The sequence below is a fragment of the Solea senegalensis genome, linkage group LG13 (assembly GCF_019176455.1).
Source record: "Solea senegalensis isolate Sse05_10M linkage group LG13, IFAPA_SoseM_1, whole genome shotgun sequence".
In the NCBI taxonomy this organism is placed as follows: Eukaryota; Metazoa; Chordata; class Actinopteri; order Pleuronectiformes; family Soleidae; genus Solea; species Solea senegalensis.
This window is the reverse complement of record NC_058033.1, coordinates 20,926,111-20,950,778: the sequence shown is the minus strand read 5'-3', so window position 1 is coordinate 20,950,778 and position 24,668 is coordinate 20,926,111. Positions and strand designations below refer to the sequence as shown.

The window sequence follows — 24,668 nt, the reverse complement described above, 5'->3', positions numbered from 1 at the left end:
CCTGCCCATCACAACTATCACCCAGAAGCAAGAGGGAGAATTACAGCCAGAGAGAGGGAGAGGGAGAGGGGGAGGTAAAGGGAGGTGGAGATTAGAGAGAGCAACTATTACAGCAAAAGAGAAACACCATGGCTAATGGATTGTTTCAGTGTTTTTGGTCATTTTTCCCCCCCTTAACCAAGATGAAGTGATTGTCATCTCATAAAAAGCTGCATTACTGTGATAAAATGACTGCTTTCTCCTAAAGCACCTGCGCTCCTTTTGAGTTTGAAGTGAAACTAGAAAACAAAAATAGTTCTTCTCATTATTATCCTGTTATACATCTCATACTTCTACATTTTTATTAGATGTTTGGGATTTTCCCCCCAAACATGTTACTAATCAAACCATTTCACACACGGGAAAGTGGAACAATTTCATACAACATGTTTGAGCCTCAGGTGCTTTATTGGATCAGGAATACGATGTCTCAGTGACAATAAAAAAAAAAAATCAACTATTGGCATTTGGTTTTATTGGTTTTTGTCTCCCGCTGTGTTTCCTTGATTAAACCAGGCAGTGGGTGACAAGCATGCATGTCTTTGTTGGGATTTAGTTTTTTTTAATATTCCCTCTTTTTAATTTGCTTTGACTTTTCTGCTTCTGCATCACCTCCACCGATCTTTTTAAGTGAATTGTCCTTAAAATAATAAATATACTGTTTAGCAGGGCAAATTAAAAAAGAGGCCTGAATAAACCGAGGTCATCAATACTTGCTTTAGACACAAATGGTGTTCAAGGATCTACTGACAATAATTTTCTTAAAAAAAAAAAGAATCCTTCAATAAGACACATGGAGTGTCTAATTCTGATTTTAGATTTCACCCTCGGGTAATTCTGGTGCAGTGAGAAACCACATCTATTTTAGACGCGTGTTATTGTGTGTCTGCGTCGCGGAGGATGCAATTATGGCGTCGTTCCTGATGCGCCATCTAAAGATAAAACGTGGGATGCGTTGTGCGAAGCTATAAGGGGAACCCGTGGCACGTCAGCGATAAGCTGTGCTTACGCGAGCAGTTTTAGATGCAGTGTGTTATACGTATGTGTGCCCCATATAGTAACAATATTCCCATATAGGAGTTTTTTATCAATTGTAATCAATCATGATTGTGAGACATGATGAAATGTACAAAATATACAGATAACCCTCACATTGGTTTTATGAGTTTGAGTGTGTTTTGCTCCAAATTGCAAAAAAGAAAACGAGTTTTGTTAAATTAGGGAGATTTTTAGTGTCCAACAGGAAGCAGTGGCAGATGTGTGTGTATATACCGTATATATATAATTGTGGGCATGAATGTTGATTTTCCTTTGTTTCGCTGTCTGTTTTCCTCTGTCCGGGTTACTTCCTTTCAATCCACATTTGCCCCCCCCCATCCAAGAATCGTCTGTAAACTGTGGCTCGCTGTAATCGGGAGCGGGCCTCTGACGTGTCCCTGGGCTTTCTCCACTCAAACTGAATCACACAGGCGGGCGCACACAGACAACGGAGCTGCACGCCATAGCTTTGGGAAGGTCACTCTAAGAATAGCTTTCAATACGTAAAAAAAAAAAAAAACAGGCTTGTATCCAGCGAAGAGCGCACGCTGAAATGTGCATGCGAGCCAACGGACACACAGCAGCATACATTAATGAATGGACACAGGGCAAACACACATAATAAACTATGTAGCTGATTCAACAGCATTATGACTGACTGGATTAAATAATCCACTGCTGAGAAGAATGAATCTATAGCAAAACAAAGAGGGAAAGTGCCACTGACCTTGTGTATGTTTGTCCAACTAAGCAACTTATTTATTCCACTCATGTGCCGGGAAGATGGTTAACAGGTGCAGGGAGAGTCCTCTAATAGTATTTGATGGTTAATGTAAATGCACCATATACTGGCTTCATTTAAACCAAAAATAATAAACCAAATTGCTCATTTATCACAGTTTCCCTCTGTAATAAATTCTCCTTGACTTTTTAACATATGTCCCTCTGCTGCTGCTGGTGATGAACACAAATAGGCAGCTTTTCAGATACTGAGGAATATGTTGCATCGTATACTTTGTACTCATGTTTATCACTTCTATTTCTAACTACAGCCTGTTTGATGGCATCAAACTTTCCCCGTGGTTTAACTTTGAACTTCAGCCGTGTATGCAGTAGAGTATCTTGGTTGTCTTAAACTCTGCATCTCTTTTAGTTTCGGTCTACTTTGTAAACTTCTGTCCTTCCGAAAGCTCTTGTTTAAAAGCCACAGTCATGTTTTTGAGTGTGTGCGTGCATGCCAATGTTTGTCTGCGTTTTTTAAATACAGGTATAGGCTTTCAGGCAGCAGAGGCAGCGCTGATGTAAAGTGACATGTTGAGAGACTAATCCTTTGGACACTGGCTGAGGGGGGGAATAAAAAACTAAATAAAGACAGACAGAGAAAAAAAAAAAAGCTCTAACTCGACAGCATCACAGCAGCAGATGGCATATCCCCCTCATCCTCTTTCATTGTAAAATCACTCAGTTGTTGTGTAATTCTTCAGTTTTTATCATCAGAGGAAGCGAACACAGGTTCAGAGTTGAATCTTCACGTGACTTTGAGCGGCCGAGTATCTCTTCCTCTGGCTGTTTACTCGAGTCATCACTGTCTGTACAGATCAGGCCATTTCACCTGTCTGCCCGTCTCCATGACCTATACCATTATATGTCGCCTCACCTGACCCATCAGCACAGTTTAAGGCACGGTGATTAGACGTCTGCTAAAGAAACAAAAGATAGATAAATAGATAAAATAAACATATAACACCCAAGCGAGATTCCAAAAAGCTTATCCACACTTTGATTTCCATCCGATTACTGTAACGGTCTGTACAAAGGGCTTAACAAGAAAACCTTTTTCAGACATTTACAAAATGCTGTTGCCAGGTTCTGACACGAAATAGGAAATAAATCCTGATCACATTCATCCAGTGACGCACATAATGGACTCACTGCCCATCTACAAGTCTCTCTGTGGCTGTAGGCCCAATTAGAGTTCTAATGAATCACTGTGACGCAGGACTCAGTTATTAAGCAACACACAACTGAAACAAACTGCAAAAAAATGTCCAATTTTTGTGCTTTAAATAGCCTTCGACAGAAAGTGCCTCAAACCTAGTTTTTAATTTCCATAAATTATTTTACTTAACTTTGCGATTGTAATTGGACATTTTCTCTCCTTTTTTTTTTTTTACCTTCTCTTTATGTCAGATATTATTCTGAAAATTACATTAAAATGCATTGTGTTTGCCCCGTTTGTCCCTGGGTGTCTTGAGAAATAAAATCCTGACCCCAATCTCCATACTCACTCTCGGTCAAAGTACAAAAGCTCATTGACCACAAACGCATGGAAATAATAAACAAAACTAAAAAAGAAAATGTAGAATTTGATATTATGACTATATTGAAATGACTTGCCTGTAAGATGAAAGCATGTTTAATTAAAATTATACCAAATGATTCAATTCAGTTAGAGATGTTCCGATACCATTTTTCCCTCCCGATAACGATTCCGATACTCGTGCTGTCGGTATCGGCTGATACCGAGTACCAATACCGATACCAGTGTGTTAAAAAAAAAAAAATCATACTATGCCTGTGTGTGATACTGTGATATGATTATCATTGTGGTAAGGACTTGTTCAGGTTAAACCCTTTGTAAAAAGTGAATGAATATATTATATTTAATTTTTAAATAGAACAGTATAAAAAACAGTAGCGCAACAGCAACTTAAATAAATATAGGAATAATTATAAAAAACAAATTAAAGTGCAGCCATTATGTAGTAAAATAAAAAGACATTTAAATCTTTAAATAGCGTAGTATCGTGGTATCGGATCAGTGCCTGGACTCCAGTACTCGCCGATACCGATACGGAGACTTTACCGATACTGGTATCAGAATCGTAACAACTCTAAATTCAGTTTTATATTCATAGTGCCAAATCAGAACAAACATTATCTCAAGGTGCTATAATGTGTAAATATAAATGGGCTTTATCCTCCACATAAAGGCTGCTGGTGCCTTTCAATTACCGAATTTAACACAGAAAAAAAATGATGTCAGTAACTTTAAAAGTGGACTTATCGTCATTTTACAACTGTAGCTTGCAACACTGAAAACGCATAAAAGGAGCTGCCCATGATCCAGCATATCAGCGACTAACTGACTGACTCTCCTAACAGATGTTGTGTTCACAAAAACCCAAACTGACTGCAAAATGAGACGAGAGGTCTCGCACAGACACAGTCAAGGTTCTCCGTTCTGACAAGAGAGCAGATGGCTGTTTGTGGGAATAAACCAGAACACAGAGTCACAGGACACTGCAAGCAAATTCTTCACTACAGCTAATCCTCCCACACATAATAGCCTTTTCATGTTGTCACTTGAAAAATGTTTTTCGTTTAAACCCAAAAACCTCAACACTCACAGGCGGCTTTTATTTGTTTCAATCACCTCGCGCTGCCCCAGACTAAGCATTTTGGTCTTGTGATGCCCACGTATGCACATTAGCAATTTGTTGCTTTCTGTGTTGAGTGTGTGTGTGTGTGTGTGTGTGTGTGTGTTTGTGAAGTGACACGCTTGTTAAAATGTGGCAAATTACAAAAAAAGATTTCTGAAAGTGCTTTGTTTTTCAGTCACCACTAATCTGATCGAGTCATTACCGATACAATATTTAGAATAATGCATTTTAAACAAAGAAAATGCATCATTTATGTAAAATACCATCATCTCACGTTAATAAAACATGTTTTTTTTTTTTTTATATTGGGAACAGTTTTGTTTTCCGTCATTTTAAATCACGAGATTATGAAACAGCTATTACAACCTCAGTAAACAATACCACCTAAAACCCAACCGCTACTTAATGGAACTAATACCCACTTTTAAAGGAAACTAAACATTTGCACACGCAACACAGTGCAGGAATTAAGCTTGTCATTGTTTACAAAAACACATCATAAACACACCAAAGTATTATTTGTGTTATCATTTAGTCCCGGGGCTTTTATTGTGAAAGAAACAATGCATTAGTGTGGAGAGAGAGACGCACGGAGCAAGAAAAATGACCCTGCTGCCACATTGTCCAACACAGTGACTTCACTTTAGCCTTCCAGTGGACTGGAGCTCAGCCAACACAACATCCAACTCCCAACAATAAATAAACACTCACACTCAGATAATCGAGTAGCTCATAAAAGAACATTGAATTGAGTTGAAACTAAAAAAGAAAAAAGAAACATACTTTGTGGTGTTGTTAGGGAATGTCAAATACTGGAATAATATAAAGCAAAAATGTGTATTCCTAAATGGAATCCGGGCAGTTCACCATGTAGATTCTGTATTTGCAACTGAGCGATGCACTTTTGTTCTTTCTTTCTTTTGTTATGTAACAGGTGCAATGTTATTTAAATTCCTGCGCCCTTGCTTCCATGTGTCACAAAGCACAGTTTACTCAGGTATAACAGATGAATGAGGCTGAGAAGTGGGAGCGAAATGTAGGTCAACAATTCAAAGTTTTAACAGAGAAGAGTATTTCTTTTTTTTTTTCAAAATAAAAGGCTTTGAAAATGTGTTAAAAGGTTTTGTATTGTGTTGGATGCTTTTATATTCAAAATAGGACAACATTTGAAGCTGATAATGGAATAAAAATGTGATATTAAATACTATTATAACTATAATTGCAATAACAAATCAAGTGAGGTCCGTGTTTTTAACTGTTAACAATGACAAATGTGTTCAGTCAACCTTTACCGACGGAACACTGATTGTACTTTTTCCGTTAAAAAGAAAAGAGCACAGAGGAGATTGATTTCTTACCTGAGACAGTCCTGACAACCTCAGAAGTGTTCCTCAGACCCACAAAGGAGAACTGATAGAGCCTCCAGGAGCGAATGTCGCCAACCTCCACTGAGCTCCTCTTCCACTTATACACAATCTCCTCCCTGGGGTAGCCGTCTGAACAAGAGAGGAGAGCGTTTTGTTTGGCATGGGGGCTCAGCTTAAAACTCAAAAGAAAGACGCTTGGTGCAGAAAGGAATATTTTGTCTTTGCAAAGACTACTCTAGAATACCACGTTCGGCACAAAATCCTCACACATGACTGTGCAAATATGCTCTCTGCAATGTAAAATGGTGGAAGACTTCTTGATACCAAAGAGAAACATAGTCGGTTTCATTTCACAGTAATGTGTACTTGAACTTCAAACGTACTGTATCAACTTCCGTGAAATAAGAAAACTGTTCTCGACGGGGTCGTGTGCTTAGATAACGACCCCGTCGGCGTGTTCGCAGACATGCTGCCAAAAATCCTAAAAATGCCATATCAACAGTTGATTGAAGCTGTACACTAAATGTGCAGACACTGCTCAGCGACGTCCCTACAGTCAGCAGGTCCGTCTATATATGGCACCTCATGGCTGACGGCGGCGTTGTGACATTTAATGAAAGTTGACATATTGCAGTGGCCTTTTGTTGTGACCAGCCCAGGACACCTCTCAGGTGAAAGGCTCATCTTGGCAAAGGAGAAATGCTTACTTCCATGGATTTGAACACGTTCGTGAACAATAATTTGTGCATATATCAACTCATGAAATATGACTATGACTGAGATGGACTTGGTAGCAGTGGCAGTTGCTGCTCTTTGAAACAAGGGAAGTGCGATAATGATGTAAAACTGAAATGCTATAATAGTGTTTTTATTTATGGGCTATTACACACAACAACCAGCTATTTGTCAACAGACTTCCCTTCCACAAAATCCACACAGGACTGAGGCTGTCGTGTAAGTTTCTGCAACACTGTCAATCAAAAACTGCTCCACTGACTCCGAGAGAAGATGAGCTTCCCTGGAAGTGACGGTTTTGCCGCATACAGTATGTCCAATCACCGTCAAGCTCACAGCAGTGAACAAATAAACTATTCTGAGAGAAGAGTTGAAGCTGAGATTGAAGTGGTTTTAATGCGGAGGCAGCTAATCACGGAGATCCCTGATGACACGTTCTAATTGCATTCTCGCGCATGTTTAGTATTGAAATGTAAATGCAACACAGTACACACATATTTGACAATATTTTACAGGAAGCCGAGCTTCGCTGGCTGTGCATTCACACCAGCTCCTTCTAAATCGAATCCTAGTTTGTTTGCTCGGAAAGTCCAGTTCATTTGGGGAGGTGTGAACTTTTTATTTTTCATTTTACTGAAGTAAAAATGACAACACTGACTAACATCTGTGGATATTTCCATTACTTCAAGAGTTGATTATGTGGTTATAAGAATCACAAAAGTACTTTTACATGTTACATGATACACTTACATGAGCACAAATGTCTAAAGCATATTATAAAGCATCAGTAACTTGAATTTAGTAATGGGCTCCGAACCCTAACCCTTACTGGACCTCACTAAATGTTCCTCAGTACAGGTGTTAGTCTGACAGTCATGATCTTCAGCCAACTCTCCTGAGACTTCCCTCCAGTGTCATCTTCACTTTAGCGGTGGAGCAGCGTGCACACGACAAGGGAGTGGCCTGAATAATGCACATGAACTTTCCTCTGTGCAAATTTAAAAGGCCTTTATGGCTAAAGTGCTCTCAGACATCCGATAACGCTGGACCTCACAGGAGCAGAGGACGGAAAGGATCTGCCCGTTTGCCACATTACTGCACTGCCAGGAAGACAGTCTGCTCCCTCACTGCCAATGCACCGCGGGCAAATTATTGTTTTAGTGTCTTTTTGGGAAGCTGTAATGTTGCTGGAGCTCAGTGTTAGGAATTCACTTTGGAACGACTTGTGTAAGTCATAACAGTAATTAACTCATTTAAATGAGCCTGTTACTTTGAGCAAACTCAACATTACATATATACAGATATACACTGTATACTGTGTGTACATATACATATATATATGAACTGTATATCTATAAGTAATTCTCCAGCTGAACCCTGTGATCTATAGTCAATCAAAACCACTGCAGAGAAAGACAGCGCTGTTTATCACTGCTCTGTTGCTGTGCTGCTGCACGTGGTAAGAAATGTGATAAATGCTGTACGCTGCCCTCCCTGCTGCTGCTTCTTCTTCTTCTTCTGCTGCTGCTTCTTCTTCTTCTTTCTCCTCCTCCTCTCAGATCAAGCTCATGTACTGTACATGAGATGATTTTTAAAGTCTGGAAAAACATCCATGGCTTTCATAAAATATAAATGAATGCTCCTGTTCCATTTTTAGGCTTTGCTATGCCCCCGGTTTATCTTTCTCGTTGATCTGGAGCTGTTTAGTAAGCATTCTCTCTCTCTCTTTCTCTTTCTCTCTTTCTCTCTCTCATCCAATGGTGAATCTCTCTGTAGATCCATCACAGCCTCATTAGCATAACGCGCCCCCTCATCTAGTGCTCACACATAGGAACCGACTCATTTGGACTTGCCTTTACTTTCTGAAAAGTCTTTTTTCAAACAGTATTGACAAAGTGTAGAGAAATCAATCACCTCTTTAGCCGTGATTGACTTGGTAATGAGACATGTATTATTAAATGCCTTTACTGCATGGCGGTACATGCTATGAATGGATGAATGGTTCAACATTTTTGTGTTGGTGTTGTTTTCTAATGTGAGTTTTTTTAAGTCTGATATAGCATTTTAGCTTAGTGTGTTCTGTAGAGCAAATACATGCAAACATTGTGCATCGATATCAACATAAATCCTTGGTTTAGCATGTTGCATTATTGTTCCTCCACTATGCGTGTGTACTTGTACTTGTTACCTCCTTTTCCGGCGGTAACGCTGATCTTGTCAGGACCAGTGGTTCAAACAGTCAGTCTTAATGAGGCAGAAGCTCATTTCTGAGGAAATTGCTAAGTTTCGGGCCGAGATTTGAATCGTGTCAAGGCAGAGTCCTCAGAAGAATAGCTGTGCAAACCTGTGTTTGTGTGTGTGTGTGTGTGCCAGTAGAGTATGAGCATATGGCCAGACTTACAGCTTGAAAACTCCAGGGGACACGAATGCTCATCCATAGGGAAGTTGTTCAATTTAAGCTGGCACTCGGCATCGATGGTCAACCTGCAGAAACACAACATTTGGATCCAGTGACTTAGTTTTCAATTGATTTCACATAAAATAAAAAATCAATACATGGTAAAAAAAAAAAAATGCATTTATATGCATTAGGGCTGGATGATGTGGCCAAAAAGGTTAATTTTCAAATCAGTCAATATCGACAATTAACACAATAAATGTCAGATTAGTAAAGACAGCTGTGAATTATGGTTCTAAAGGTGTTTTTATGCACATAAAACAACAAACATTCAAAGTAATTACATGTGTTTCACCTCAAATTGTGATATATATATATATGCATATATATATATATATACACATACATATATATATATATATATATGTATATATATATATATACACATCGATAGATAGATATATCCTCTGTGACATTATAGATGGAGATGATTCTAAATGTTGAACTAATGTATTGAACTAATGTTACTACACATTTTACAAATCAGTCCTTCACACCGCAGACCCACACTTATCTGTGATTAACACCAGGCGTCATTAATTAAAATTTCACTGAACTAAATTGATGTTTTCCACACAGCAACACATCTGTCTCCTCTGTTCACAGTCGAGAGCCTTCGTGGGCAAAGTCATTAAACTTCCCCGTAATGAGAGAATGACCTTAAATGACTTTAACCACCCATGTGCTCGCTATTGTCATGTATCATTGTCCTCCGCATCACAGCGGTCATCCTAATTAACCAATGGTTACAATCAGAGTTCCTTAACAAATTAACGGAGTGTAGGTGTGGCGTGCGGCACAGGAGAACATCCATCACGGCTTGATTGAGTCCAGAAGAGTTCACTTTGTCTCTTATTATCACTGGTGATATATGGTGGTGTCTGTTTAAAACGTCCGTACTGTTTAAGATGGAATGCAAACGATGACAAAAGGCACAATTAATATTTTCCTTTTAATCAACCCTCCCGATTAACGTGTGTCACATATATAAGAACACAAAAAAGTCAAATTATCTTCTTCCATCTCATCAGATAATTGACTGTCTCAAGGTCTTCAGGCAAGACTAGACAATAAAGCATTGATTCTAAGTGGTATAATATTTAAAATAGGGGAGGGAGGGGGGGGTGTAGACACAGCCTACTTAATGAATATGAAAGAAAAATATTCAAATGGTCCGTCTGAAACAACACATTTTAGACACAAAAAAACAGCTCGGGGCGACGTAGCTCGAGCGTTCGCTTCTCAACTTCCAGCCTCATTCGGTAAGACAGATTTCCTGCATGCTAATTAATGTCAAATTTAAAATGCTGAACTTTTTAAAATTGCCCAGGGCCTATTCAGGATAATCAGTATCATGAATCATTTACAGTATGTAGAGAGGCCGTAAATGCCTTTCTGTAGTAGCACGCGCTTGGCTCGTTGCTTGTGATGGACGCCGGTACGAGCAGGAAACACCGGCACTGACAGGCTACAGAGATATCATAATGGATACAGATCTGACTTCTAAATATATCAGATTTTAGAAAAACTGGGAAAAATGCCACATGTCGCTGCATAATCACTTCCTGGATGAAAATAAAAAGGACCCAAAATGGCAGAGATAATGTAAAGTGACAATTTAACCTTTTAAATGACCTATGAAATGGAATAACGCCAGCATCCAGTCACATTTGATGTTTTACCTCAGCGTGTACAGTATCCGACCGTCGTTCCAGATTCGAAGCATGCGATTGGGCGTGGTGATCCAGTGAGCGTCCGCCTTCTTCGAGTTACGGAAGAAAGTATCCGGGATCCAGATCTTTCCGACCATGTTGCTGTTGAGACGCAGGACCTTCATGGTGCTGTTGAACTTCAACCTTCTGTCGTACCAGGTCTGGGCGAAAAAGATGTCGATGGTGTATTCCTAAAGACGGATAAAACACACTTTTACACAAAAGTTTGACTCCAGTTTCAATGCTACACACGTTTTATGTGACACACCGAGAATAGAGCCTCGCAGTGTAGTCATCAGTATTGTCTGTCACTAACTTGGCTTTCAACTGTGAGATGGAATCAGATCAAATCAAAACATGAGCTCCAGAAAGCTTCCCTCCTCTTCCTCCTCCTCCTCCTCCTCTATGTCTGGCAGAAACAATGTAATGCTTGAGCACATGAAGTTACTTTTCAAAGACAAAATGGTGTCTTAATCCCATTGTTTGGCTGGAGTATTATCGAACCTCATAACCTGAAGCTTTGGTGTGAGCCCGTCTCCCATTTGCTCCCTGTGAGAGCTGCGTTACAATGTCCATATGAGGGATGAAAGAGGGCTTCTACCCCCATGCCATAAGACTACTTAACCACCACTGCACCTCCCCACTCCCAACTCAACATACAATGTACACACCGGTTATTATGTATAGTCATTTTATTCTTTGTGGCGTTAGTTTTTGCACATGAAAATGAACCCTTTGAATCGTGTGAATCCTTTGAACGAGGGATGAAATCACATTGTCGCTGACAAAGACACAGACGGAGCTGAGGAGCTGAGAGCACTCGTCAGATCTGGACTAGGAGCGAGAGAGGCACAGACTCAAAAGGGGGAGCTATCAATTTTTCTTCTTCTTATTTACTTTGTATGTTGAAGAGCTGAGCTCCATGGTTCAAAGTGAAGAAAAGCAGGGGAGAGAGAGAGAGAGAGAGAGAGAGGGAGAGGGGGCAGGAAAAAAAAGGGGATTTGTGAGCAAGAGGGCATAAAGGCATTAACTTTCTGACAAAGCTTAGCCCAACACTAAACTCCAAATCCACGCCAAAGAATACCAAATGAGATTTAAAAACAACATTTTCACCAGGCAACACTCCCATCATTCCAGCATCACTTTTCCCCTCAACAAAGGACAGATTTACTCTTCAAATGAGAGAGAGATTGGATGAAGATCTTTATCTGGGGCTCAGTGAGTGATATAAACAGCATATATATATATATATATATATATATATATGCTGTTTATACACACATATATATGAGAGAGAGAGAGAACTGCTCATCTCTCGTTGCTATAAAAGCACCAATTTATAATTCCTTTTCTTCCTTCTCATCATCATGCTCTCTCTCTCTCTCTCTCTTCTTCTTTATCTCTGTTACTCTCTCCCTTCCCCCCTCTCTCACGCTCACATAGGTTAGGATGTATCGCAAAGATTTATAATGGATAATTAAGAATTCAATAATCAAAAATTGTGAATGCCGTGGCCCGGCGACAGTGATTACATGTGAACGGAAGGCAATCATTCGACCTTTCATGTCGACAGAATGCCCTCGTCTCTCTCTCTCTCACACACACACACACACACACTTTCTCTTTTAACTTTACTGCGACTTTGCTTTGTTATTGAGTAGGAGTTTTAGTGAAGACTAAGTGAAATGGAACCCCCCCACATAGAACAGACTGCTCTGCCGCAGAATCACAAGCGAAGTGGCTTCTCAGTAAGGAGGTGCAACAGAAAACGACACACAAAACAATGCTGATGTGAGTTTGTTGAGACTCCCGCGATTTATTATTCTCTCTCATTCTCCCCCTACAACCACTGTCAGACAACCAGCGCTGCTCTATTTTAGTCACTGCTGCAGTATCACAGCTTAGTATCCCATTGCAGCTGGTTTAGCATTATTTATGACATGACAGTGGTAATTAAACAGCAACACGGAGTCGCCATTAGATAAAAATCAACAATTATTTTATTTTTAGGAATATGCTGATGTGGTTTTAAAACAGACAAATACTGATATTTCCATAATACAGTGTGTATTTGTGTAGTAGTTTGTATATGATGTGGCTTTTTAGGTTTTTTTCATATATATATATATATATATATATATATATATATGTATATATATACACACATATACACACACACATATACACATATAATCAGTTATCATTGTGCAACCAGTACAAAATTCAAATGTCAATCCATATCAGCACACAGAGATGATCAATATGCTTAAAAAGAATCCAAACCAGATCCAAGAAAATTCACAAATGGTTGTAAGACCTTGAACAGGTGACACGTCAGATTGTAGCTGATGCAGTGAAGTCTTGGCAAGTACAAAGTGAGAACATCCTCAGATTTGCCAGCGTACACAGCAATTTGCAAATATTATGCTACTTTGATATCTGGCTCACGTGTTGAGCAGCACAACTGGTTTTTGCTGTTATTTACTTCTCTTGCTCAAAGATAGACGCTGGCTGGCTGACGGCAGTCGGATTAATGAGATGGACCAAAAAAAAAAGCCGCTGTAGTGGTTAAGTAGGTGATTGACACCTGTATTGTATCGCTACACAACAAGAGCAGTGGAGCAGCACAGTGATTAGATAGACAGCGAGCCTTTGGCCTGCGAAAGTGTGTTTGAGCAAGACGCTGACGCTGCCTGTTCCAGAGACAGGAGGTTGCTCAAGGTCTTTATACGTTCACCTGCCCAGCGCTGGAGGAAGGCCAGAGACATACCTGCGATATATGCTGTACACAGGACTGGGCGACAGGGCCTAAATATAAAATCAAATCCCTGATTTTTTTTTATACTAGATATGATTTTCAATTTTAAAGCAAGCATAGACTGAAAGCTCCAATTAACGCCACTTTTGGGTTGTCGCTGGAAAAACCCAAACCAGTTCCAAACCACTGGCGATATTCTTCCTTCCTTGGGTACAGACTTCTCGCTCTCGTTTGCAGTAGCCATGTCGTTGCGCCGTAAGAAGAGGAGAAAAAAAACTAGATTTTTTTTTTTTTAAATTATCAAATCAATAAAATCGATATATCGCCCAGGCCTAACTGTACATATGATTTTGTTGGGAAATTCCTAAAAATCAATAACAACAATGACACATTAGCATCATATATGATGAAGTACTTACCATGTTGATGGCATTTACTGGTCCGATGCTGTTGACAAACATGTCCGTGTGAATCACTGTCGGTTTGACTGTAAAGAAGCACAGGGAAATCACAGATATCTATCATGCATCGTGTTTAAGCATCGGCGTTAAAGAGTAAGAAGTAAATTGCACTGCTCGCTCTTCAGTGTACAAAACTGCAGGTGTTGTCAGAACCACAACTGTTCCTCCATTCATCTGCACACTACACCGTATAGATCAATTTGTCTGTGACAAGGGTAAATCCAACTTCCTCTTCAAACAGGTCTCCTGTCAGTGAGCCACACACTTAGTTTGTTTTTTAAGGCCAAACTCCTGACCCATTTACCAGAATACCCTTGAGCCTCGCGCAACATCCCATCCATCCCTTTTTTCCCCGTCCTTTCATGCTTGAGGCCTGTGAGCTCCTCCTGATTGTGAATCATGGACTCTTTACTCACAGACCTGCCGGTGTTTGCTTTTGCAGTCACACACAGAGAGAGATGCACTTGTTAGTGAAAAGTGTTCCGACACGAGATCTAAGGCAAGTTTGAGCCAATCAGCTGATGAAGCTGCCACAAGTGGGTTAAGTTGCACACGTGCCTTCATCTATGCAAATAAATGGATTTGTGCTCCCGTGTACGTCCGACCACTGCCACGCATCACACCTCACGGCGTTTGCTGTCGTTCCGGGTTTAGCGAGACGGACAGCCAGATGTCAAACACAGTACGGCTGAAGAAAGTGGACAGGCTCGGTGTCAGATGGACTCTGTCTGGACTTTGCCGTCTAATATGCGCGTTTATGGATGAGCGGACGTCGTGTCAGCGAGAAGAGTCAAGTTGAGACTTGCACGGCCTCGAGGCGTGACGCAAACGCTGTCGTTGAGTGTGAGAGAGACACACACAGCGGGACTGAGTGCAGGTCTGCATGCATTTTTCATGTCACTTTCAGCAGGCGTACACGAATGTACATTTAAACCCCATCCACCACACACACACACACACACATTACAGTACATCCCATCCAAGTCGAGCAGTGCTCTTAATGGTCTTCAAATATCTTGTGTAAAAATACGAGTGAGTGGCTATAAATATTAGCGTGTATATGCATGTGACGCCCAAATATATGTAAAAACCTTGGACTTGGATTATTAGACACATCACTTGTAAAGCTGTGGGCACAGCGTACATAGGAGATACAAAAAAAATAAATGATTTTCCTGCTTTATACGGCCAACTGCAAAGTGTTTTCTCCCATGCATGAACATGCAAGTGCCAAGAAACATCTCTCCGAGATGCCAGTGCACATTTGAAGAGGCTGTGCTAAAATTTCCAACTTACTGTCTGGAACAACACACAGTGCAACGCGCCAAGATACACCCACATCAGTCATCCGACACCAACACTCACCAAATTTGCTCATAGAATCAAACTTTATTAAATACATCATGCTCCCTGTATGGTTGCTGGTACTTTTCTTGTTATTCTAGAAGCCAATGACCTTCATCAATGCCATAAGGATTTGTAAATTCTTACATTCTCAGTGTCTCTGTTCCATATGCGTGAGTTTTCATGTATGCACTGCAGGGTCATTAAAAATTAATGAGAATCACAATGGACTTCAAAGGGAAACTTGGGCACGAGCAGCGTTGAATCTAAATCCACCGTCGCGTGGGGTGAAAGTTTCCCTCGCCTCGGTTTGGTTTGGTTGGGTTGGGTTGGTTGATTGGTTGGTTGGTTGTTGGCTCCGATGCAGCTAATTATAACCCTCCTGTAGCTGTGTAGCCTGGCAGAAGACCACGCTCACAGATCACAGCACGTTTGAAGAACATGGTTAAGATGAAGTGGGTTCTCCGGGTTGAAGCTGCACCTCAAAGGAGGATCTGTGCCGCTTTGCAATTTAACACAAACAAGCCCACTTCTTAAGTCTTAAGATTAAAGACGATGGTCGTGTCACATCCGATGTACTGCAGCATTACGCAGTATATGGAAATACCGCGACACGGGTTGACCACGGGGGGATTTACTATATACAGCCCCATGAATCAGCTCCTTCTATCTTTTTGCCATCATTTAATTCACTTTAAAGCTGCATTAAACCTCTCAGTGTCAGATGTAGAGAGGATATCGATGAGGCGGCGTACGCCGTCCTTACTGGAGAAATCAACCAAACAAACAAAAAGCGCTTTTATTTTATATAGTGTATCATTGAAGATTTCTGTTTTAATCCACAAAAATCCAGTAACTTCGCAGATTATAAAGACGTAAAGAAGGCTCCTTAAATACCCAAATGATGTAAGTTTGAGGGCGCAGGTTAGGGCTGAACGATTTTGAATAAATATCTAATCCGCTTATTTTTGACAGGAATTCTTACTTTCATTTGAAAAGCACATTTAAAATGATTACTGTGCGATATGTGTGCAGATCCTTGAGAAACAAAGACGTCCTCTTCAGTCCGTGGAGAAGAATATTGTAAAACTCCGATGAATTGTTCATTGTACATGCCCTCGTGCATGTTGTGTATTTCTGGATAAACTCGTGTAGACGAGCGAGCCCTGGCCATTGGTCTGTCACCGCGAGGGGAGTAAGCGACTCGTGCTGACAAGCGGAGGCTTGTGGAACTTTGACAGACTCTTATCCCGGCTGTAACAGATGCATTTTCAGCCAACTCAGGTGCACAAACATCTTTAAAAAGGCCGGCTGCCTGTCTGTGTAAATAAAATAGACACAAGCAAGCGCACAAAAGACTTATTGTCATGCCCTGTATGGCATAACAATAACTGCTGAGTCCTATAAATGGCTGTTTTCAACTTCTGCACCCTGGATGCAAAGGCATATCTCGCGACCGTACAACCACCCTGTTATTTTCATTTCCTTCCATCACAAAGTAATTATTTATTTTACACAATTTTAAATCTGCACCAGAGATATTTAAAGATGTATTATGTTTACGTGATAATATTATTGCCAGCTACCACCAGAGGGAAAGCAAGTTACGAGTTAAGTTTCCAGTCTCGTCATAACACAACAACAGTGTTGCACGTTCGACGTGACGTAACGCAACCACACATAACATCTCAGAGCCGACGAATCAGATGACGAGTGTTACCTTCAAATTCCACGTCTTTTTTTTTTTAAACAGTTTAAGAATAACCGCAGTGTTGAGGAGGCCCCAGTTTAGACGGGGGTATAATTAGGGGTGGGTTGGCTTTCATTCGGACGCGTTACAGGCGTCACACCATCCTCTCACGACTGACAAGGCGGCAGACTCCAGGTGACATCACAGATGCAGCATTTATGTCAGTGAATCGGCACATCTTGGAGTTGCATTGCAAATCTGGTCGTGAGATTTGGATTTATTTCTGTGATTTAACAGATTAACAATACAGAAAAAAAAAAAAAAAAAAAATCACTGCTCACCTCCAATGTCGGGTCTGAGTTTGTTGTCATATCCGTCAAGTAGGCTATTTAGGATGTGCGTGACATCGCTCTCATATACTTTGGGAGTCAGCACCCATGTCTTGTTAGCCGTCTCATCATCATATCTGGCCCAAGAGGAGAGGGAGAGAGAGAGGGAGGGGGAGAGAGAGGGAGAGGAAAACAAAATACATTCAATCAAGTTGGCATTTATTTTTTAAAGGAGAGGAAATGTTTTCTTCCCTGATGTTTCTTTACTTTCTTACAAAAGAAGACAGGAGCAAGACAGAAAAGGGGGTCTTCTGAAGATCTCACCCTTTGTCAGGAGATAAACTCGGGGAAATATTTCAGAGCTTTTTATCGCCCCTTACTGAGATTAATCTTCCCTTTCAACTTCACACTCTCTCTCACACACACACACACACACACACTTTCAGCGCTCGTTTAATTCCCACCACTTGTGATGGGGAAAAACATGAATTTCAATGCAATAGTTTCACACTGTAATGTTGTCGTTCATCAAATATTCATTTTGCTGTGGCCTCCTGTCCTGAAAACACGCTCTGCAATGAGTGGGAAACAGTTTGCAGCAAAGAATAAAGTAGTGTCTCTTCAATATGGGAATCAATGCCATTATATATGCACATAAGACAAATTCAAATTGTGTAATCGAGTGTAGATGTTGATGAGATTATTTTCCTTTCCTTTGAAACGATGACATCTTAATTGTTTCTGACTGATGAAAATCATCCCTGAGCAGAGGTGCCATTTGATGATTTATTGGAGATATTGTGATTAATGGATTTCTCTGCTTATTTTCATTAGAGGAAAAATGTGTACACAGAGGATTCTGTCACTTCACCAGACTGCCACCAAAACAAATGTGACACTTTGGTTCAGCGATTGATTTTGTCATCCTGGAAGCTGCGTACTCCCCTTTTCCTCGCTAACAGCTGGTGCCAATGTTCAAGTGCTGTGTGATACAACAACAAGTACAAAAATACTGTTTCCTATTATGCTGCAAATCAAAACATTTGACGACGCTTGGTGCACAGGTGCAGGCAGGTGAACACAAACAGACGTTTAAAACACAATAGAGTAATTAGAAAAAGGAGAAGATCGACTCGGATCAGCCCAAGACACAATAATGAGCTCATCCCTCAAACGAGGATGAGGTCTGAGTACGAGAGTAGGATCCCGTGAACCAGAAAATTGTACTTGGACTGCAAATCGATCCCCGCGACAGGCTCAAGACGCCACTAACCACCTACATGAGAATCATGACAAAGCGTTTGCTAAAGAACCGCAACAGTGGAGTCAAATGTCTAAAACAAAGACCAGATTTGAGGTTTCTGTCCAATAAATAATAAAGTAAAGATCCGTGGTCTCGCACTGCAGCACACAGTTCTCCATGTTCAGAGTTCCCTGGCGGACACCTGACAATCATCAAACAGTAGAGTCCCGTTAACATAGTCATTTTTGAACACATATAACACAACATGAACACTCACAAAACTGTGAAATGAGTGTCTCCCATAGTGAAAAGAGTTTTTCCTCTTCTAGAAAGTGATGTTACTTTAACCCAGAGTTGGTAACCACCAGCTCACTCTGTCTGCTCCTGCTGATCCACAAGTGTCTGACATGGTGAGTAAAGTATATTTTATCACCATATTGATTTTTATTCATACATTCAATAGCTATGAGGATATTACTGGAGTACCTAGGGTCAAAAGCTGCACATTGGTTGTGCTGTTGTTTGCTGGTTAGCTCTTGTATTAGCTCCAGGTGAGCAGTCGTGGGTTATGTCTATTTGCACATACACGAGTAAAGCCTCACATCTGGTGTGAAGGCACAGTTAAGGCTGAAAGTTTGTTACATTTTTATAGTGAGGACCCAGGAGTCTGTACTCACAAAGAATGCCTTCAATAGCATCATGCTGGATAAACTTGATGTTGGACAGTTTGACATCAGCTCCCGTGGATTCGACAAATGAGTCCCCCTTGTTTTTCTTCTCAATCACCACGTCATCGGGAAAACCAAAGCCTGCAAAACATTCAACACGGAAAACAAAAAAAGTCAGTTTGCAGTAATTATTGTTTTAACTAAATGTGTGTGTGTATATATATACATATACATATATATATATACATATACATATATATATACAACCCTATAATATATATTATATAATATATATACATATATAATATATATATATATATATATATAATATATATATATATAATATATATATAATATATATAATATATATATATATATATATATATAATATATATATATAATATATATATATATACATATATATATACATATATATATACATATACATATATATATATATATATATAAATAATTATACCTTCTACTGTGATGGAGTCTGGTATGAAGATGGTGCTATTGACACTGTAGATTCCTGGGAGAACAAGAACCACGTCACCTTGATGACACGAGTCCACTGCTGATACTGGCTCTCTGTGAAACTAAACACACACAACACGCAGGTTACTGACGGTCAGTGAGTCCGAGGGCTCATATTAACAGACACTGTTCATAGTAAGTGGACCATATTCTATACGTTTCCACTGGTTGTAAATGTGATGGTTTGTTTGTAATCTGCAAGGGTTATAAAGGTTTTTTGTGGATTAGGGTCGCAAATTGTGTTTGTGATGTTGGGCTATATAAATACAATTGACTTGACTTGTTTGCTTCCCCCTGGTGGCACCTTTGGGAAAGACTTTAGAATTCCCATCAATGCTTAGGGTTGCAGTATGGGTGTACACAACATCTGACTGTGCTGACCTTAAATGATGTCAAAAAATAGTACTTTTTCACATTGAGCCTTTTATAAAGTGGCTAAAATCAGTTTTTTTTATCTGGTGCTGTGGCCCACACATCTCAACCTTAGGATCATGACCTAACTCAACAAAAACAACTTTATAAGTGTGTGTTTTTTGTTTAGTTTTACTTCTCACCTGTATCTCTGTTTCCCCATTGGAGCACAGAGGCAGTAGTCTGGTATTGAGGAGGGACTGAAGCTGGATGGTGCTGCAGGAAGATGTGACGACATGAACCACCTTCACACCAGTGGTTCTGAGTCCACGACTCTGCACACACTGCTGCCTGGCATTACCTTTGTAGCCCAGCACATACCTGGACAGAAGTTGATGGAGGACAACATCCATGTTGTGTTAAAAGTTGGATGAGAGAGCCAAAGTGGCAAAAGTGGTAACGATGTAGGGGAAATGAGAGCTGGAGTTTAGACACACAAATCGTTTACCTCAATAGGGGGTTCTCAATGATGTGCAGTTTACGTTTAAATCTCTCCAGCTGGTCGTAGAGCTTTAGACCCTCCACCATGGACACGTTGTCCAGCTCGGAGTCAGAGTCAGTGCTAAGGCCACTACGGAGTGCAGAGAACAGCTGGAAGCACTGAGAGCATTTCTCCAATAATGATTGGTATTCTGCCACCAGGCCTGTTGGAACTCGGTCTTCTAGGATGTCGTAGTAGCTGCGAAAGCACATTTTCAAATAGGATTCAAGGGAATGAAAAAACATTTCTCATTACAAGACCAACATAAAAACTGAGGGTGTACTTACAGTCTGAGGCGAGGCTCGACACAACGAACAAAGTAGTCAAAGTCATCGTCTTCATCTTCCTCATCCCACTGCCTCCAGATGTGACTAAAGAAAAAGCTGCAGAACGAAGTGAAGAGAGGGCAAAATCAAATCAACCAATGACACCAACAAGTGAACTCCAGGTAGAGCACCAGTTCAGCAGTCCCACCTGAGGTGCTCCAGAGCGAGGGCGGTCTGATCAACTTCCCCAGACTCGTCGTAGACTACCTGCAGCTCCTGCAGTGACACTTTGTGCTGGTTGGCTTCTAGCACAGAGTTCATGGCCTCTTCAGTGAGGTCACAGCCTCTAGTGTCACACTGTAGTGGCAGCACTGTCTTCACACATGCCTTCAGATTCTTTAGATCCAGATCACACACCTGAAATCACCAACACATCATTAGCGCTCATACCTTGCGTAATTGACTGTGATTGCCTTTATGATGACAAACTTTTCTGCATCTTGGAATGTTTTGCTTTTCATTTAGGCACCCATGTATGTTATCAGATTAGAAGTGTGTGAAGTGAACCGTGCTTCTCTTTGTGAGAACAGAGCTTGCACACCGTTTTTTCCAGCAAGCTGTGTGCAGTTTACAGCAAAACACACAATTATCTCCCACAACCTCAATGTCTACATCTGTCATATGGAAAGTAGACACAGAAAAAAGCGTTGTTTCAAAGTAAAAGCACTTTGAAAACTTTGTTTCAAAGTAAAAGCATTCTAGTATTCGGTCATGAACCATTCATATTTTTGATTGTAAAGTTTGCGGGTTTTTTTTACCTTTATTTCACCAGGATAATCAGCAAAACCCAAATTCAGCAAACGTTATCATGTGCCAATAGATGGCCTAATAATAGCCTGATACTCAACTGATATTTAGTAGTCAACTCTGTTTTTAGTACCCCATATTAGATCCAGCCAGGACTAAAAGGAATTCAATTTAAAAGCTAGATGTAAGTGAGTGTTTGTGCGTGGAACAGGGGTTTTCTCTTACCTCCACCAGAACATCAAAGACATCAGTAGACCACAGAGCGAGCCAATCACACGGCTCCACCACCTTCTCCAGGTAGTCTGATATGAAGGCCTTTACCTCAGAAGGCTTACAGTCTCCTACAAACAAATATACAAACGTACATTGAGAGCAGCAGTCTAATGACCAGGTAAACCAGGTATTACCACAATTCTGCACTGGAGTAAGACTGCATGACTGTGTGTGTGCTGGTACCAAGCATGTAGTCCTGATATGCCTTGAACCTCTCATAGAACAGCAGGTGGCTCGTCTGAAATGTACCAGGAAGACTTGAAGTCTCTCCTGCATGACGCTCACGTCGCTGCAGCTTCGTCCCTGACTTGTCACTGTTGAAGTTGTCTGTGCCACTGTCGTCATCTTCATCACTTTCACTACTCCCATCTTCATCCTCCTCATCATTTTGAAAAAGAGCTGTTGGCCAAAAAACAAGAAAGACTTCACCTAAACCACATAATCACAGATCAGCTCAACTGGTGTGTTTCCATCGGCCTGTATTTATGCATATTTGATGTGCACGTATCCTCTTAAAGGGTGTGGATTGACAAACAGTAGATGTGACAGTTTTCATAGCAGTTTTTTGGAAGTGGACATTTTTGTCCCTAGTGACTTAAGAGGGTAGTACACTGAGGGTTGAACTGAATATTTGGATGCATTTACTCAAAGCAGTGGGGCTAACTGTTGGCTAACTGGTGAACCTAAGCCACACATGTAACACATTTAACAGTAAATACCTTCTACCTTGACACATACCTTGAGTTATGGCTGGGACATAACGATCATGTGCGTGTATGCCGTTATTATTGTTTTCCTCGTCGTCGAGCTCAACGTTAACGAACGACGACACATCTGCCACCAGCGCGTCCGAGTCCGATATCATCGAGTTTACAGACTCTGTCCTTCCCCCCGGCGTGCTTTCCAGAGATTCCTGCTCCATGAAGAGTTTTTATTTTTTTTAAAAAAAATGCGTGTTTAGAGATATTAACAATAGATCTTCAGAAGCATTAGAGCCAAGTGACACAAACACAACCGGAACAGCAGCACACACCCTATTACTACTTTCAAAATATTCCCGGTCTGCTCGGCCGCGACCAATCACAACACGACAATCGCAAGATGTCCCGCCTTTCTATGACGATTACAGACGCCTGAACCAATGAGAATTCAGAACCAGTTTCAACAGCTCCATGGTGCGTTCAGGTATCGACAGGACGGTGGGCAAAAATTAGTTTTTGTTCTTGTAGTTCAACTGATTGTCATTAGTAAACCAAAATGTAATGATTTCTTTGTTACATGGAGCAAAGAAACCAAAAATATTCACATTTAAGAATCTGAAAATCAGAGTAGTTGAGGATTAATTCAATACTAGATTAATAATTTATTAATCGAGTAATTGTTTCAGCCCTAACAACAACAACAACAACGTCTACTCTCAAGCTGAGTGCAGTTATGAGCATTTTCTTCTCATCTTGTTTAGATTCTGGCTAAATAGATGCAGTATGAGCGGGGCATGTGACTGCTCGAGGAGACAAACGTTCCCAAACAGTCAGTCCAGTCAGACTGTTTAAAAAAACAACAACATCACATGTTCATTGCAAACAGGAAACAGAAATAAATTATGTCTGTGTGCATTTGTACTCACAGAATGTGTTTTACCTCATCATGAAAACTTAAAGTCAGTATTCAGATGTCTGTTGTTGAGTAGCAGCTTTTATTTATTTAAGCATTTATCAGTCTATAGTTTGCATTTGCATGTGGTCTGTAGTTTGCATAGGACTTAACAGTATTTGCATGGCCACACTGTTCAGTTACTGCACTGCTGCTTTTATAAAGGGAGCTTTGCATGGTGACCTCAGAAGGTGATATGGGCTCCTGTCGTCTGTAAATACTGACGTCTGCTCGTCTGTCTCCCAACAGTGTGGACTGTCTGTACCACATAATAAAGAAATAAGGAAGATGCCTTGAACTTGTGCTGTCATATAGACAGATGAAAGAAGACAACTCTTTGTTTCTTTGTTTGTTATTGTTTAATCTTGTAAATCAACTTGTAAAATACAGTTTGTCTTTGGAAGTAGATTTATTTTTTAATTATTCAACTACTGAGCAGGTTCAGGTTATACTCCACATCTAAATAAATAGAATAATCCTCTCAGTGAAGGCATGTACTAAACATTTCAGGGTTCACCCTGGTTCACATGCATTTTTAATAATGCAATTTTAATAATGTCACCACCAAAATAAACCCTAAGATAAGACCACTTCATAGCATCTCTCCATAAATGTAAACTTTGGTCCTCTGACATTCTAAAAGCACATTTTCCCTTATTTCATCCTCACAACATCCTTCATCCCAATAGCCTGATACTCAACTGAATAGCTTGCACATTTAATCTGCCCACAGAAACCAGCCACATTATATACCTCTCCTACTCTCGGAGAAACTGAGAACCGAGCAATCTGGTGCATCACAAGCTCTTTGTCTTTGGTTAATGAGCAGTCTTTGTTGAGCAAAAACTGCAGAAACAGACACACATCACATCACACTTAAGCAGGTTTAGGTGTATTGCATTATTCTTTTGGTTTTACTCAAGCTTATTCATATATTCTGGCATATTCGCATCCT

General features: G+C 40.4%; 2 protein-coding genes across 5 annotated transcripts in view; both read right to left on the bottom strand.

The window, feature by feature from the left end:
* The window catches only part of gabrg2 (gamma-aminobutyric acid type A receptor subunit gamma2), a 35,843-nt gene extending 18,339 nt beyond the window's left edge, over window positions 1-17,504 (bottom strand). For all 4 annotated transcript variants that reach the window (XM_044041576.1, XM_044041578.1, XM_044041579.1 and 1 more), the window contains exons 1-5: window positions 17,387-17,504; window positions 13,970-14,037; window positions 10,763-10,983; window positions 9,024-9,106; window positions 5,879-6,016 (exon numbers count right to left, since the gene is read on the bottom strand). In XM_044041576.1, coding sequence (XP_043897511.1) covers window positions 5,879-6,016; window positions 9,024-9,106; window positions 10,763-10,983; window positions 13,970-14,011 — 484 coding nt within the window. In that variant the 5' untranslated portion in view covers window positions 14,012-14,037; window positions 17,387-17,504. The remainder of the gene's footprint in view (window positions 1-5,878; window positions 6,017-9,023; window positions 9,107-10,762; window positions 10,984-13,969; window positions 14,038-17,386) is intronic.
* Window positions 17,505-18,700: 1,196 nt separating this feature from the next.
* On the bottom strand, window positions 18,701-23,088 carry LOC122779740 (SHC SH2 domain-binding protein 1 homolog B-like). Its single transcript, XM_044042329.1, has 10 exons — window positions 22,799-23,088; window positions 22,244-22,459; window positions 22,013-22,128; window positions 21,189-21,397; window positions 21,002-21,097; window positions 20,682-20,912; window positions 20,377-20,554; window positions 19,764-19,884; window positions 19,295-19,426; window positions 18,701-18,819 (listed from the first exon to the last, which is right to left on the bottom strand). Exons 1-10 carry the CDS (start codon window positions 22,980-22,982, stop codon window positions 18,701-18,703), a joined length of 1,602 nt encoding a protein of 533 aa, XP_043898264.1. The 5' UTR covers window positions 22,983-23,088.
* Window positions 23,089-24,668: the final 1,580 nt, after the last annotated feature.

Bases quoted from the DNA above. Each gene is read 5' to 3' on its own strand.
- LOC122779740 (XM_044042329.1), bottom strand. From the start codon at position 22,982: ATGGAGCAGGAATCTCTGGAAAGCACGCCGGGGGGAAGGACAGAGTCT. The intron at 22,460-22,798 runs GTATGTGTCAAG...TTTGGCCAACAG, and splicing joins TGTCCCAGCCATAACTCAAG to CTCTTTTTCAAAATGATGAG. The intron at 18,820-19,294 runs GTGAGTACAGAC...GATGATTGTCAG, and splicing joins TGCTATTGAAGGCATTCTTT to GTGTCCGCCAGGGAACTCTG.